Below are 17,768 nucleotides of genomic sequence, written 5' to 3'. Positions count from 1 at the left end.
ATAATAATAATAATGCATACATTAATTAGAAAATAATAAACAAGAAATGATACAATCGAGAGAAAAGCATCAAACCACCAGTAATTCAACTTTTCTTCTAACTAGTTTTATGGGAAAAAATGCATTCTGCTGATGTTCACAATCAATACGTTAAGTCAGGATTGGAAATTCAGAGAAAATCTGTACACCACTTACCAGATATCTCTCTGTGGCAACAGAGACAAGGATGACATCATCACCCACTCTCACTTTCTCACCTTCAGATCTCTGTTTGGAAGCTGGATGAACTGTCCACCAGCAAGCCTCACCTGGAAAAGAGGAAACCATTTACTAATTTGAAGAATTTTTAGAAACTAATTCATATAATTTGTAAAAAAATTTTACACTGGCAATACACAGTAACTTCAGAATTAAAGTTGCAAGTTCAATTCATTTCATTCATGAAAAATTTTCACTAATTCTTATATAATTATGCTTAGCATGAGTACATGGTGTACTAGTAAATACTTAAGGAGATTGTTATGCTTATCAGAATGTATTGATTAGCTCTCATAATTTTGGACAAGATACTTACAAATAATACTATACTAAAACAAAAAAGATGTTTTTGTTTTGCTTTTACACATTATAATTACCTTCCTTACTGGGAAAAGAATTTCCATTATTTTTTTCGCACACAAAATAAGCACTTTCCCATTTCATAATTAATATGACTTAAAGTCATTTGAGTGTATCATGCTGTAAAGCAGTGGTCTTCAACCCACGATGCACGGGCCCACTGACTTTATTTTAGCCAAAGCCTCTAATGAAGTAAATAAAAACACTGCATTCTGTGCCAGGAAAATTTGTGTGCCAAAGGTGTGGGTTTCAAATATGTTACGAGAGATATTGTTCCAATTGTGTACTTCATAAGATCTCTAGGATTGAACCACAGACAGTTACAAACCTTTCTTAATATCAAATCAGATCATGGTGACACGTTGTACTTTACAGAAGTTTGTTGTGGTGCTCAAAAGAGTTTTCGATCTGAGGGATGAGATAAGCGAGTTCACGGTAAGTCAAGATAGGAAAATAGAACAGTTGAGCAATCCAGAGTGGATGGCCTATGTTGCTTAACTGAATATTAAACTACATAGGAATAACAATTTGATAAGTCATCTCAGTGCTTACGTGAAAGCTTTAGAATCCAAATTATGCTTTGGGAGAATCAGATTAAAAATGTATCAAGTGTTGATATCAAAAACGTGAGAAGTATACGAAGCTGTCCCAGCATCAATATCTGAATTCGCCACAAAATTTCAAGACCTCAGGTCACATAACAACATGTTTAAGATAGTCTCCATCCCTTTCAGTGTTGATGTGGAAGATTCTCCAGGTAACATGCAAATGGAACTCGTCAAATTGCCTTGTAATACTGAATTAAGGGAAACATTTAACAATGTGGACGTGATTGAGTTTTACTCCAAATATGTGAGTGTCAGAATCCCCTTTCTGTATAGTCATACCCGCACCTCTATTCGGAACAACCTATGTCTGCGAACAGTTCTTTTGCAAAATGAAAAATGCTGTTGGATTGATTGAGTTAGGTTATTTTACGTTGCACCAGACACGATGGGTAAAAAGCTGGAAGAGGAGCCAGAAAGGATAACATGGTGCTCTCGTGCATGCAGACAGTATTTTAGCAAAGATAGAAGTTCACCATGGATGTGAAATCTCGATTGTAGTTTATGAAGGAGATTATGGTTAATTTTATCGAATGCTTTTGAAATGTCCAAATATATAACGTTTGAGATAGACTGAGTAGAATGAAAAAGTAATACCGATAGATTGGTCAAGCAAGAGCTGCCTGGAAGAAAACCATGCTGAGCAGTATTTATAAGGGGGGATGTGAACCTTAGCAGTCTGTCTGATTATTTTCCCACAGATGATAGAGCGAGGTGACAAAAGAGAGATTGGTCGATAAGATTTTACAGAATGTTTGTCTCCAGATTTATAGATTGGTACAACATTTGCACGTTTGAACAGTTCAGGAAAAACACCTGCATAAAAACACTTGTTTAGTAAGAGACACAGAGGGTGAGCCAGGGAGTCAAAAGTTTTGCGAAGGAAAATTATCGGAATTTTATCGAGGCCTAAGGACCAGTGCAACGCCAAAGAGGTGAGGAGAGATTTTGACTTCTTGAGGGGAAGTTTTAATCGAAGAAAGAGACTGTGGGAAGTAACAGACTTTACATGAGGAAGAGGTTCGGAAACTGTCTCTGAGGAGAAATTTTCATGAAAAAAAAAAGTGTTAACAAGTTGTGTTCTTTTGTCTCCAACAGCAGTGTCAGAATTATTGACAATTTCCATAGGCACACGAGGATTCTGTTATCTCGAATTTAGTAATGAGTAGAACTTCTTCGGTTAAGCAACACACTCTGCTGTTATGTTATTTGTATCTTCAGTATACCTTGTTTTGAGTAAATATTTTGAATATCTCCGAATATCACTAAACGTTTTTTGGGAATGTTCATTCGGGTACTGCTTCCACAAGTTCCAAGCCAGATATTTGTTTTTCAATGTAAGGATAAGTTCGCTGTCCAAGCAAATTGGATATTTTGCAGAACGCACTTTCTTGGCAGGCATAAAGTTCTCTATTACAGCATGCAGGGTTTCCAGGAACATCTCCATGGCGTCGTTGACCTCTTTCTCTTCCAGCAGAAACCAGGGACAGGCATCGAGTGCTCGCTGGACGTCATTCCGGGGGTGAGGGAAGGGGTCGCCACAGGCAGCAAGGTCCGTTCTGGCGGTGGATGTTTTTGACCTTCTCAGCAGAGGAGAGGCGCACAGCAATATCTAGAGAGGCATGGTCCGAGGTACAGCACCTTGAATAGTGTAGTGTGGAAAATGACCCAAGAAACTGGTTCCCCAGATGGATGAGAAACATAGATGGCAGTGCGATCAATGTCGGTGCTAATTTTCTTATGAAAGTAATGCGGCTTTGTTAGTTTTTGGAATATATTACATAGATTTGTTTGTCTTGAAAGGCGGTACATGAATTGATGGAAACAGTTATATTTGTGGAGTGATTTGCAGTCACGAAATGACATTAATTTGGAAAGAAAAGTAAAATAAAATTAATAAATAAATAGCATGCGTAACACAAGAAGAAACATCGCAAAGTGATTCCGGACGTCAGGTGTTGGATTGTGTACTAGAGTTTTATTTTTCTATGTTATTAGAATATTAATAGAGATATTTCATACCGAGGCGACAAACCACAAGTGTCGCTTGGAAGCGAGCAGTCCGTAATCAATGCAGCCTTTCGAACCATAGGGACACAAGCTCTGACTGCACCGTTTCCGGAAGGAGAATTTACACCAAAGCGACACACGACAAACGATACGAGGATTTCACACCAAAGCGACACGGGTCCTTCGGTCCAAGGCAACTTTCACACTGAAGCGACACATGTTGCTTGGAAACGAGCCAATCAAGAGCAACATTTCACATCGTAGCGGCATGACGGGAAGCACAGGCCAGCGTTCGGTTGGTGAAATCCTCAAGCGACAAGTGTCGCGTGCACCTTGTCGCTTTGGTGCGCAATCTCCCTAAAGCAAGACACTCATTGCATCGCACATGTGTGAACAACAAACCACGGCAACATGTTGTAAGCTATTGAGGAAATGGCCCAGTTTGAGCGACGCACAAGCGACAAAGCGACACGTGTGACTTATCGTGTCACCTAGATCTGTTGTTGTAATGTGAGGTTTTTCGTGTCGCCTATCTGTTGTTCGCACAATTAGCAGCGAACACTTGCCAATAGACTGAAGGCACCATGTCGCTTGTCACTTAGTTGGGAACTCCCCCTGTAGCACGTCGCTTCGGTCTGAGCACCCTTCCTTTAAGGAGCTTTCCGACCGAAGTAACAAGTAGCACACGAATACGCCATATGAACGTGTCGTTTGCTGTTTGGACCCTCATGTGCAATGAATGCTATTTTACAGTCTGGAAGTGTGTGTCACTAGTGTGACAGTGTGAACATCCCATGTCGCTTGTCCCATTGGTTTGAAAGTTTCCTTACACTCATGTCGATGGCACTAAGAAAGTTTTGTGGGGTTCCCCTTGTCGTTTCATGGAATCATCATTATCATCATCGCCGCGATTAGTTTAAAGCGGAAGAAAAGAGACAGTAAATATCAAAAATACAAATGCTTCAGTGTGTATATCTTTAAAAGAAATGATGATGATGATAATAATAATGAACCTAATTCATACACAAAAATTTAGTTGCCAAGAACATTCCACGCGTATTTTTTTCTCCCGTATTATTAACGAAAGTATGACGATAACAGGACGTGGTCGACTGTCTAGAATGTTCGTTAATATCTTCGCGACCACTGTACCAAATATCATAGCAATTATCACATTCATAGAAATGCTTCATGTAAAAGAATCAGACGTTGCAGCGAAAACTCCATTTACTTCCATTATAAGTAGACGAATACCAAGCACCGGGTTCAACACCAGCACCTCTAGCGGATCATTTTCGAGTGGAACCAGCCAGAGCGCGCAGAACTGTGCCGTTTTCCACACTACGTTATTCAAGGTGCTGTATCCGAGGGCAGGTGTTATCTCTAGTTCACACAGTGTTGCCAGCTTCCTTCAAGACTACAATCTCGAAAACTCGGGTAATTATTGTTTACACTCGTAATAGCCATTTCTGACCGTGTTCCATCTCGGCTGAGAAAATATTTATTTAAATACCTGCATCACAAACATGATATAATGTGGAAGAAATTTTCTACCATAGCCATCCTTTCAACGTGTTGGAATTTTAAATTCTAACTTTCTACAAATATATAACCAACGCTATGTTTATCTCCAATGCTTTAGGCCTGAAGCGACATCTGACGTAGGTCTTACTTATCGCACCCATATTGAAGACACTTCGTGTTCTGACGTCATTCATGTCATCTTCGTCGTTAGGTTTAGTCCTCTTAGCAAAAATAATAACTTTTTAGTCAACCTCAGAAATATTTCATTGTACGTATGCTACGAGAACTAAACATAACGAGTCTAACCTAACAACGAATGTCTACTAAAATGATGTCAGAACACGAAGTGTCTTCACTATGGGTGCGATAAGTGAGATTGAGATCCCGCTGACATCATGATCATTATTTCGGAGCGTAACATTTCCGTATGGTTGCATATACATTTCTCTGCATAACATGAAATTATGGCCAGTCCACAAAACTCAATGTCATTTTGGAATTTAGCACCCAAAATCTAGAACGAAAGGACATTTTGTTTGTGTAAAATTTTCACTAAAGAGAAATAGCAAAATTTCAAGAGAAACAATGGCTCCGTGAGCCCCTCTCTGGTTACGCTCATGAATGCTGGACCAAACGAGGGAGGTTGTGTTGAATTTGGGGTCCATTGTTAAATAAATTAATTAATCCGCCACTTTCTATGACAACATTGTCACCTCTCGTACTAATTCATAAAAAGTAAAGTGCTCCCCTGTGCGATTCATCACACCATGAAGGCGTTTTACTATTTCATTTCTTTCAGGACAGATGAACACAAACATCCATGTCCGACCCGGGACCCCTTGCTTCGTAGCAAGCTGCGCTGACCACTCCGCCACGGAGGTCCACTGAGCTAACGCGGCTCTTCATACTAACTAATTAGATGGTATATTGTGATTTTTTTCGCACACTGTGATAAAATATTGTGGAATTTTTAATCAGTCGAGTTAAAATGTTTGGCGGGATTTTTGAGCTTCTAACGTCGACGTTTTCCACTCAACAATAAATTCATTGTTTAAGTATCATATAGCTATTTACCTTGCGAATGTTCTTGTAGACCTACGTCAAAAGCCAACTTGTCGTTGGAGGAGCTAGTGGACAGGCAAGCCAGGCACTGAAAAAATAAATTACATTTCAAATATTTGTTTACAATCTGTCATATATAAAAATATCGATTTACATTAATCAATTTACTAACTAAAAAAGGTTTCGCACAATAATATGTTTACTATGCTTCTAAGTCTAAGGCAAATACATTTAGGGAGGGGGCGCACTGGGCGACGATAGGATCGGCAAAAATAGAGAACGAACCGCGTAGCCAGTTCGGCAATGACGTCACTGCTGTATTGTATTATCTTAAAAAATGGGTGCATCATAACAAAATCATTCTAATTATGAAAACATTTTTTTTAACGAACATGACTATTTTTTGTTCTACTTACTTGCTGTTTTATTGTCTGTCCTTGGAAGATGAGTACGAACAAAGAGCTTTGCGATTCCTCCCAGTTCATTTTAAATTCCTTATTATATTTCTCACTGGTTATGCACCTAATGAATTGTTGTTTTCCTATTTCAATTAAATTAATATCGTGAGTTCCGTGTCAAAGTTTTCTTCATTTTTCAACAACAACAACAAAAAACCGCAAGAATAGCAACAAAATTCGTATTTCTGATTGGACGCTGTGTTTTCGTGGGCGAGTTGATCCATGTATCATAATGGCTCTTGTTGCTCGGCCAGTCCGTGCTTGCCGTAGTGCAACCAGTCAAGTGCTCTGGAAAAATTGGGTTATTTGTCGCCCTCCAAGGTGCAATACACAGGTAGCTTAATCAAGGAGAGTGGGAGGAGGTTAATACTCTTTCGTTAATGAATAAGAACGCCAACTCATGTACTACGCGGAGGTTTTGTTGGTAGGGTATGTGATTGGCAGTGGGATACCCAGGTTCGATTCCGGGGGTAGGTGATGTAGGTCGGAAATGTTCCGTCCTTGTCCCCGCATAAAGCAGCTGCCTCAAATAAATGGATGACTGGGGGCAACTCTGTGGGAACATAAGGCGGCCGAAGCGTTGTGTTGATAACATCGCCCCCAAAGATGACCGAAATTCCTCTCTACGTATGTCTTCATGCCACGACAATGTGCACCGAGAATTTTACGTAGCTTAATCTCCTGTACAAAGACTGTCAGTAGCAAAATAAATTAATTGCTCAATGAAGGGGTGACTGGTTGGTGTGCATTATGTCTCTTTTTTCAAGAAAAGTATGCCAAATTCGTGAAAATATGATAAAATTTAGCGGATTGAATTTCACAGTTGATCTGTACAGCAGAATTAGTTAATTAGACTTCAGAGGTAAATGTGACAGTTCATACAGTCGATTAGTGATCAATCAGTATCCATTGATAGTTTCATGAGATCTAGTGATTCGAAAATGAAGACGACTAGTGGATGTAAATTTCCTGTAAAGTACCGAACTCTACTTCTAGTTTCAGTTTGGGACTAAAGCTGAAGACATTGATGATACAGAATCTCCCGAAACCTCAAAGTTGCTATAGATTGTCCAGCGAAAAGAATAGACTGTTGCTTCAAATGGGCTTTTACTTTCCCTACATCCTCCCTCTTTTTAAATATTGTTTTCACTACTGAGCGCAAAGGTGAACACACTTGCTTTTCTTTGGAATGTAAAACGCTATTCTGGAACTGGTTAAGCTTTCAGACCAGCAAAATTTCCTTCCAGCAGCGCGTGTTTTTAATTTTGTTTGTGCAGGGGCACGTGAATGGAGGGGAACGGCGAGCCCAGCGTTGTCGACTGCTTTCCACCCCACCCCCTCAGCCAGTACCGCGGTAGACAAAATTTCTCGGAAGGAGAGGGTGACTGACCGTTGGTTTCGACGAGGAATGACTGTGGCGGATCTGTGCGTTGGGTTGTGTTGTGTTGTGCTGTAAAAAACCGTTGGTTTTAATGCTGAAATATGAGCGAAAGTAGTGTAAAGAAGAGAAGGCGTGGTGAGGTTCTCAAAAGTAAAAAAGGCAAATAGTAATGAATATTTTTGTTTATTTAAAACAGAAAAATCCGGATCGCAGTGTAAGTTGGTTAGCCAGCGAGACGGCGAAAGCAACTGGAGTTTCTCGGGCTACTGTGTATAAAATTCGGGGCGAGGTTTCTCAAGGTCCTCTTGAAACAGCAGGTAAGAAACGACCCAGGAAAAGATCGCAAATTACAAGTAGAAATGTAAAATATAATTTTGTCAGAAGTGCTGTGCGACGTAAAGTTCACGAATTCTTTTTTAAAAACAAACCCCCAACACTTAATTCTGTTCTTGCTGCTGTTAATTCTGACTCCACATTACCGAATTTTAAAAGATCAACGTTCCATGTCTTTCTCAAAGAACTTGGCTTTTCGTATGAGAAAAGGGGCAAAAATCCATGTTAATTGAAAGAGAAGATTTAATTTCTCTTCGCCATAAATATTTAAGAGAGAATAGGAAGTTTAGGCGTGAAAATATAAATATTGTTTACACTGACGAATCCTGGGTGAACACCGGAACCTCAGTCAATTATGAATGGAAAGACAAGACAATTACAACTGCAAAACAAGCGTTTCTGGCAGGTCTTTCCACTGGTTAAAAAAATCCAACATCTCGCGGAGCGCGATACGCTTTAGTGCATGCCAGGGGGTGCTCGTTCGGCGGCGCAGATCGTATGCGCAGTTGTCCGTGGATGCATGACGTCACCATCGAAACACACGGCACGGAAAAGGCTGGTTCCTTATGCAAATATTGAGAAATTTGACAACGAATATCTTCTAAAATATAGTAGCAAGGGAAAAGTTACAACTTTTACTGTTAAGATTCATCCTTTCTAATCAATTTATCACAAAGTTGATTCATATGTGTAAAATGGTTTTCAAGAAATCGTGTTACGAAGGAACCCCTGTTTTGTTCTCTCCAGGCTTCCAATGTAAGGGAGTTTTAAGTTAAGCGCGTTGGATTTCTTTTTGCTCTATGTTTTGAAATAAGATTATTTTGTTCTTGTCGACTGAAATCATGCCTAAATGCTATGGAAAGCTGTGAAAACTATTATCAGAAAACTAACGGAAGAAAACTAAAATATCACAGCTTGATTGATATAAAAAATGCGAGATTGCCCATTTTTGTGAAAAAGGCATTGTGCGAGATCTAAAAGCAGAACTTTATAATATTGTATGTAAATGTAAGGGTGTAATAAACGTGACTGCTTCCCAGGCACGTATCCAAGGGGGGGGCTTAGGGGGCTTCAAGCCCCCCCGAATGTTTTCGGATTACACTAGATAAAATGAGATTTTTTGTTTCTTGTGGTGTCAAATAAAATAATGTGACGTTAATTTAAGGAGAGAAATAATTATCGAGGCAAGACGGAGAATATTCTATAACCCTGTTATTGGTAACAGCTCGTATCCAAGGTGGGAATCAGGGTGCTCAAGCCCCCCTTCAGAAAATTTTCAGTTTACACTAGATAAAATTAGGTTTTTGGCTTCTTGAATAATATGGTGATAATTTGAGAGAGATAATTATCTAGGCAAGACGGAGAATGTTCTATAAGCCTGTTATTGTTAATAGCGCGTATCCAAGGTAGGGATCAGGTGGTTCGAGGCCCCCCCCCCCCCGCTCCACAAGTAAATATTTCAGTTTACACTGATAAAATTAGGTTTTTGACTTCTTGAATAATGTGACGATAATGTAAGGAGATAAATAATTATCGAGGCAAGACGGAGAATGTTCTACGGACCCTGTTATTGTTTATAGCGCGTATCCAAGGTGGGGATCGTAACTCGTGGACTCCCCCCACCAGGAAAGTTTTCATTTTACACTAGATAAAATTAGGTTTTTGTCTTCTTGAATAATGTGACGATAATTTTAGGAGAGAAATACTTATCAAGGCAAGACGGAGAATGTTCTATAACCCTGTTGTTAATAATATTGCACGTAAACTTTTCTTACGCTTTCGGTGTTGTAGCGAACTTGAACACTATGTAGAAGAGACTTGTCAGCATTTGGAAGCTGCACAACAAAGGTAGCGCCGCAGGTAGGGCGATTCGGATTCATTTTAATTTTTTAATCTCTGGAAAGCGCGAGAGGGAACGTTCTTGAAAAAGAGAAGGAGTCGAACTACTGGCAATATTTACGAATCGTGATATCTGCGAAACGTTCTAGAATATAATGAGGATATTAATACGCGGCTTCAATTTCCCGGTTGATCTGTACAACAGAATAGGTGGAGACTTCAGAGGTAAGTGTGACAATTCATACAGTCGATTAGTGATCAGTCAGTGTCCATTGGTTGCTTTATAAGATCTAGTGATTCCAAAATGAAATGGACTAAATACCGTAAAGTAACGAAGTCTACCACTAGTTCCAGTTCGGTCCCAAAGCTAAAAACATTGACGACAGCGGAACTTCGAGTAGTGCTACGAGTAGTTCGGGTGGAAAGACGAAGAGATCGAAGGTCTCTCTCTCTAAAGTGAATATTTCGGCAGTATCGGGCTGGGCATTGGAGCGATTTATTAAAAAAGAAATAAGCTGCACAGATCAACTGAAAATCAAAGTTTTGAGTGATGATTTGGTTGTGCCAGGACCAAATTTTGTGTATGCAGTCTGAGAATTTCATGGCATAAAAAAATACTTTTGTTTAAGGCTACGGGTTCGACACATACTCAACAGACAATTTTGGACACTTGCGAGTGCTTAGGCATGAATATGAACAATTTGGTGGGTTTCGGCTTTTATAAGAGCTGCAAACATGGGAGGACAAGACACATTAGTGGTGTTCAGGCTCGAATGAGAGAGAAATATTCGTAGTCTGATTCCAGTTCCCTGCACACAGTTTGAATCTTGCGTTGTCGAGTGGATTGTGCATTCCGTGCATGTGTAACACCTTCGTAAAAACACTTCTGGTACATAGATGTTTTGGTGCCTGATGAGAAGAAATGGACAAACATACATACTGAGATGGTTCCGGCACACAATATTAATGCATGGAAACAGAGGAGTTGAGTGGTAGAAAATGTCCCGATTTCACGTTCTGATTAAAATGACAGCCTTAAACAGTGGCGACGATTTAGGAGATAGTTGCTTCCCATTCTTTTGCCTCCACACTATCACACTATGTCCTCTTAATGCTTGTCTCCTTGTCCCCCCCCCCCCCCATTTTGGAACCCAATTGCCACCACTGGCCTTAAACATGCAATTGTGATACCCCTTTAAAAAATGGTGTTGAGCCGCCGCCCCGAAAGGAATTCTTGGATACGTGCCTGCTGCTTCCCGTAAAATATCACTGCACTCTCCACGTTTCTCTTCTGTCTTTTCTTTGGCGCCGTCAATAGCTTCAACACGTTGTATTTTTTATATATATTTGTCACATATTTGTTTTAATTAGTATTCAGCTCGTTCCGCCACCTGAGCGCAGCAGCTACGGCTCAAAGGGCAGTGCAGTTACACCGGAAGAAGGCTCGGAAATAGCAGGCTTCAGAAGTTAACTCATCCAAATTAAATTAAACAGGTATGTGCTCTCTCTAAATTTAAATCATAGTTCACAAATAATTTGATTAAAAGTTTTAAAAGTATCTGTTTTATTTAATAGCGTATTAATTGGTGCATTCTTCTCCAGCATAGCCATAGGCAGTGACCACACTACGGGGGGGGGGGCAGGAACGCCCCCTAATTCTCGTTCGACAATTTCTCTCTCCCTCTTATCTGCCCCTAGTAAAACGACAAAATAAATAAATGAATGAATGCTTTTTTAGCCAAAATGTGCATTTTTGTGTCGTATGTAACGGAATAATAAAAATGATTGCCCGGGGAAAATATGATTTACCCCTCCATCTTTACTATTGCGCCGTCACTAGCTACAACATATTTTGATTTCTATTGTTCCCACATATTTATTTTAATTTTAGTATTGTGTATCATATTCCACTGTGTTACCTCACGTAGCCACCCCCCCCCCCCCCACACACACACACACACACGTACGACTTCAGTTGTAAGTTTTACACTAAGCTTGTCAAATATCCACTTATATCTTTGTATTCTTGAGCCATTTAAAAAAAATCATTTCGCCCCTTCTTCTGGACTATTTCATAGGAATGTTTTCCCACTGGAAGCCCCTTTGCAGATCGAGATCCGGGGCAATAGCCTTCCCAAGCCAGCGTCCCCTCCAAATACTCTCTTGGCCTCATGAAAGACAAATATATGTATTTCTACGAAATATTAATTTGACTTGGCAGTTTCTTTTTTCGAACAGGAATAAGTTTTAAATTTTAATAGCTTATAAATTTACACTATCAATTTTGAGTAAAGGTTTTGCGTAACCCTAAAAGTACATTTAGAGACTGCAAGGTCAACTCTCGATATTTCAAATATATTAATAATTTTCATCACAACGTCTTGTAATAATTATTTGTTACTTCAATAACCTCCTCGCAAATGTTTCTCGCATATTAAAACATAGATGCCAATTTCTGTTTATTTCCTTGTAATGCTGACCTCCGTGGCGAAGTGGTTAGCACAACGCTTTACGATGCCAAGGGCCCCCAGGTTCGAATCCCCGCCCGGGCATGGGTCTACTTTCCTTTCTTCAATTTCATCATATCATCACGCATCCTCATCTTTGCGATTAGCCATATGTGACAGATAGCGAAGTAAAATAAACTAAGTCTATTAATCAATTATTTTTTAAACTCTTTAATTCTTCTTTAGCATGCCACGTTTTTGTTAAAATTATATTACGATTTGTAAAATGACGAAATTCTAAAGGAGAACACGTAACTTTCTTTGTAACGCATCGGTCAGAAAGTTTCAGGAATATGGATTTTCAAAATACATTTTTTCACATGTACTTTGCCCCCTTTTAAAAGTAGCGCGTTTTCAATTATGTTACTAATCATTAAAAGGATGCCTCAATACAATCTTGGAGGATGACAATTATTATTTTCCCCCTCCTAAAAGTAATAATATACTTTCGCTCTCTGAATCTCCCATATAAATGATAGGGGCCGTCTACTTCAGCCGAGCTCACTGCTTCTCCGGTGACGTCACGCGTTCGTGCAAGATCGGCAATCTTCGGATGGCTTTACCTAATCTCTATATTCCTTGAGTGCATGCGGGTAACGAACACGGTTTTCTGCAAAACTCCCAACTTGTGTTTCAGTGCAAAAAGAATACAGCAGATGCCCATGATGAAATGGATGGAGAAACGTACGAGATGTATTTTCGGGAACAGTTGCTCCGCAATCTCCCTCCAGGATGTGTTATTGTTGTTGACAATGCCTCTTATCATAGCCGCAAGCAAGAGCCAATGCCGACAACCTCGTGGAAGAAGAATTATTTAAGAGAATGGTTGAAATCTCATGGCATTCGTTATGATGACGACATGTTACGGAGAGATCTTCTGGAACTTACAAATATTCATAAAATTAAGTACGATAAGTATCTGATCGATGAGATGGCAAAACAGATGGGGCATACGGTGCTTCGTTTGCCCCCATATCATTGCGAACTGAACCCGATTGAACTTGTGTGGTCACAGGTTAAGCATTATGTGCGGTGTAACAACACTCCATTCAAAACTAAAGACATTGAAAATTTAATCACTGAATCATTTAAGACAGTAACAGTTGAAAACTGGCAAAATTACGTAAAACATGTCATGGACATAGAGAAGGAAATGTGGAATGCAGATGAATTGCAGGATGACGTTGATCAGATAATAATCCACTTGGGTGAAGATTCCAGCGAGAATGATGATCTGACAGAAGAAAATGATTCTGGTGATTATTCTGCAATGGAAAGAATTAACCCTCTGGAGTGACATGTGAGAGAAAAGTAAGTTCATTAAGAATTATTCTTTCAGTTTATGTAATTTTGTGAATTTGTTTCATGTTTTTAATAATAGCTCACCGTGAACTTATTTCTTCAATTTGTACGTACCCGCGATTCAAGCGCCACGCACGTTTGTTTGGTCTTGTACTTTCACTGCCAGCAGGTCCGTTACTCGCCCCTGCGGCAAGCGGCAACGCTGTTCTCATATACCCAACAGTCTATTCTTTTCGCTGGACAACCTATAGTTCGGGTCAAGAGCTGAAGAGATCAATGGTCTCTCTCTAATGAACAGTCCCAGCTATTGCAGCAGTTCATTAAGAAAGAATTAAGCATCACAGATTACTGAAAATTAAAGTTTTCAGTGATGATTTATTTGTGCCTAAACCAAATTTCGTGTATGCAGTCCGAGACTTTCATGGGATAAAAAATACTTTCAAGGCAATAAGGTTCGAACACTAACTACCACAAAGGGCCAGCCATTAACGCCGAAAATTTTATGAATGTCGAGAAGAGAAAGCAAGAAGATGTTGCACATGTAGAAATTTTAGCAGAAAATACAGGCTCGACCAGGACCGGCATCAGGGTCTCTGTCATACTGTGCTATTGCTCTATCCCCCCCCCCCCCTCCCCCGTTTTGGCACCCACTTGCCACCACCACTAGTTTTAAACATATATGTAGTCGTAACGTTCTTTCTATACCCCTAAAGATGTTGTTTAGCCCTCCCCCCCCCCGAAAACAATTTATGGATACGTGCCTGGCCGTAGCCCTCCATTTTCAGAAATATCTATACCAACAATCAAATGCAATAAGTTGGCAAATTATTAGCACACACGAGGTAATCTGAGTATTTCTTTATCACGAGGTAATCTGAGTATTTCTTTATCATGTAGGCCAGCAAGGAGAAATCAAATTAAGTTATCTCACAACAATACTTACGCGAAGCTGTATGTAATTAATTAAGCATACGATTGGATGCATTTGAAGTATTTACGACATAATGGAGAAAAATAAATTTTCCCGTAACAATGGTCGAATTCACAAGCAAGTCACTGGATACACATCTTCTACCATTCTCTTGCAACAAACAGGGGAATTGAAAGAAGAGTTTACATTAGTCTAGTCCACGATAAGAATGAATTCAATGTAAACAAATGCATGTGACTTGTGCTGCTCTAACACGGACAGAGGTGTGCCCAAGGGGGGAGGGGGGTTGGTGGAGATCATAACTTCCCGTTTGGTGCAGTATCCCCCCCCCAAAAAAAACGTCAAAGGCAGGAAAAGATGGCAACAAGATAACTACTAAAATAGTATACGTAACCTCCCCCCCACCTACATATTAACCGTAGCTATACAATTCAGATAATAAAGTCTCACAATTTCATTATGGTAGCTTAAGGTGGAATGGTTCTGTCAAGCGGACTATATTCCCACGCCACATTTCTGTGCAAGGAAATCAGTCAATATGGTCTCTCAATCGTCGCGTGCATTTGTTTACACCGATTCCATTCTTGCCTTGGGCGGAGAATAGTTCAATTTCAGATGGAAATCCTGTAGTTAAAACCCGTAGGCTCCCTCGTTATTAGCTTTTCCTCATGAGGACTTGAAACTAATTAATTCCCTCCCCTTTAGTGCATCCAGAATTTATCTTGCTTTACGATTCTCTTGCTGTCTTGGTTTTCTCTTGTTATACCAGCCACGGCAGCTCAATCTGGATACATTAAACTGACGTGGCAGCATTTCACACGCAGAGAGGCATTAAACTAACATCAGTTCAGATTCTGCGGGGAAATTCGCTTGGCACTGAATGTTACATGAAGTCACGGGCAGCGAATTTTCGTTTACTCGGCCCGGAGACGGAAGGTGGTGCCATCACGCGGCGAGTCGAGAAACAGGCAGAGAAACCATTAAGCTGGTTGCCCTGGCAACAGGAATAAAATTACGTCGTATTTCTTCCCTAGTGCATATTTAGGAGCAAACTATATCGCACTGCTTTGGATATTACATGCTGCAGATTTTTTAAGAGTGCACTTTATCATGTTTTAAAAAATTAAGAGTACGCATGTGTGTATATTTGACCAAAACATTGGTGTGAAAAGTTTTTTATGCAGATTCAGTAGCCAATCGCGAACCATAATGCATCATTACACCAGCTAAGGAGGGCAAAATAAAACAACACTATCCTATCACAGGCTGGAAGTTACTCACGGACCATACTTTGGACAGCCCTGAACTAACTAGAGTAAAGGATTGTGTTCTTGAGCTGGAATTAATGAATTCAATTCCTTGATGCCCATTCGGAATAACGTTCTTTTCAGTCCAGTTCTGGGGATTGATCGATGTTTCCATATATCGATATTGTGTCGAAACTTTATCTAAGTTAACATCTATATTATCTATATCGATATACAGTACATCGATAGTATCATAATCGCTACATTATATAATCGATCTTTGCTTTGGTAATCAAGAAAAATATACTAAATGTTGTTTCAAAGTATAGATCTAGACAACAACATTGTACATACATATTTCAACAAGCTCTCCGCTGCGCTGAGAAATGTCATTCTTTGTTCATGTTAAAGCTGACGAAGATAAAATTATGTTTCATCACATTACAGTGAGTTTATAAAACTATAAAGCAGAATCAATCTAAAATCTTTATCTATTACAAAGCATGGCCTTCGAAAATTACGCAGATAAAATAACACATTTTAATAAATTTCGAAGGTCACGATCTCGCCCCTGGTCCTAGGTCGAATCCCGGAGGGGGCATGTAATTATTATTCATTCATCTCGCCAAAAGATGCTGAAAATAGAAAAAATAGTGCATGCCGAACCCAGGCGGAGTATCGTAACACATTGGCATTTGGTTCGAATCCTTTCTAAGGCACGGGTGCGTGTTATCATTAATTATTTTTGTCGCGATTAATCCAGGAGGTAAAATAACCGAAATAGAAATTTCGTATCTCGCTTATTTTCTTCTCTGAAAACACAGAGGGGATAAAGGAGAGTTGCTCGGGAAACGAATGGCTTTCGATTGCTTCACAAGTTTTAAGGAACTTTGGGAAATTTGCTAACTTCAGCCGTCTTCCTTTTTTTTCTACCCCCTGGGATTTTATCTCCCGGCGCCAGGGCGGAATCTTCTCTCCCCAGACCCTCAACTCCTCCCACCCCCTCAACTTCCGTAGCAAAGACAAGAATGAGCCCTGTCAAAAAGCAAAAAAATGCCTCGGGAGAACAATCGAAGAACGGAGAGGTCGACGATCGAGCTGAGACTCTTAAAGAGTTCCCTGCTTCACGGAAGGAGCTCGTTCGGCTTGGAGAGTAATCTGTCAGACTTTTGGCAACCACTTCGTCTCTCTCCTTAGTACACGCATTCCCTACAAGGGCAATATCCGCGGGATGTCTCTTCACCGTCAAACTTCGGTACCTTTTTCTTTCACGGGTTACTATTCCTACTTTCACATCAGTGCTGCAAACGCGAAGGGAAATTTCCCTCAGCGGAGGGAAATTCAGGTATTTTTTTTTCAGTGAAAGAGACATAATGAAGAAAAATTAAGGCTATTAATTCTCTCGTCGCATCCACAAAAAGGAACCGAAATTAAAGTTATAAATTAGACTTAGAATAATTTATATGTTTGCATTATCACCTAACCTTTAAAGTTTTACAATAACTTAGCTAGCATGAATAATCGCAAAGTGTAAAATTAGATATTAACAATCTTCATTGTCTATTCCTTATTCAATAAATGCCAACACTAAAAATAATAATAGTTGATAAACTTGTGTGATCATCATTTCAATATTTTTAAGGTGAGGGAATAAATTGATGAAGGGGAAAGATTGAACCCTTGAAAGGGAAATTTGAGCTTTCTGGTTACGGCAACGCAGTGTCACACTGATCCGATACGATTTAGTGCAAAGCTATGTCAAAAATCCTCTTATACACTTTGCGTCACTTGTGTCATGCCTACTGAACAAAACATATACGCTAAAGTAAAGTAACCTATCCTATTCTTAACCACCAATTTAATACCAAACAATGCAAAAAGGGGAAAAAAATGTTGAAGTGGATGGACCACATAAAATATGCGAGAAATTACATTTATAATCAGATAGAAT

The 17,768-nt window shown here is 39.6% G+C and overlaps 1 protein-coding gene across 1 annotated transcript in view; it reads right to left on the bottom strand.

Moving 5' to 3' along the window:
- RyR (Ryanodine receptor) overlaps positions 1-17,768 on the bottom strand; it is a 283,432-nt gene that overhangs the window by 187,621 nt on the left and 78,043 nt on the right. Inside the window, exons 6-7 of the mRNA XM_083112077.1 lie at positions 5,832-5,907; positions 196-308 (exon numbers count right to left, since the gene is read on the bottom strand). Coding sequence (XP_082968203.1) covers positions 196-308; positions 5,832-5,907 — 189 coding nt within the window. The remainder of the gene's footprint in view (positions 1-195; positions 309-5,831; positions 5,908-17,768) is intronic.

This window comes from Lepisma saccharinum, chromosome 25 (assembly GCF_977018435.1).
Source record: "Lepisma saccharinum chromosome 25, izLepSacc3.1, whole genome shotgun sequence".
NCBI classification, from domain to species: domain Eukaryota; kingdom Metazoa; phylum Arthropoda; class Insecta; order Zygentoma; family Lepismatidae; genus Lepisma; species Lepisma saccharinum.
Note: the sequence above shows the minus strand (reverse complement) of the source record. Positions and strands in the feature narration are given on the sequence as shown.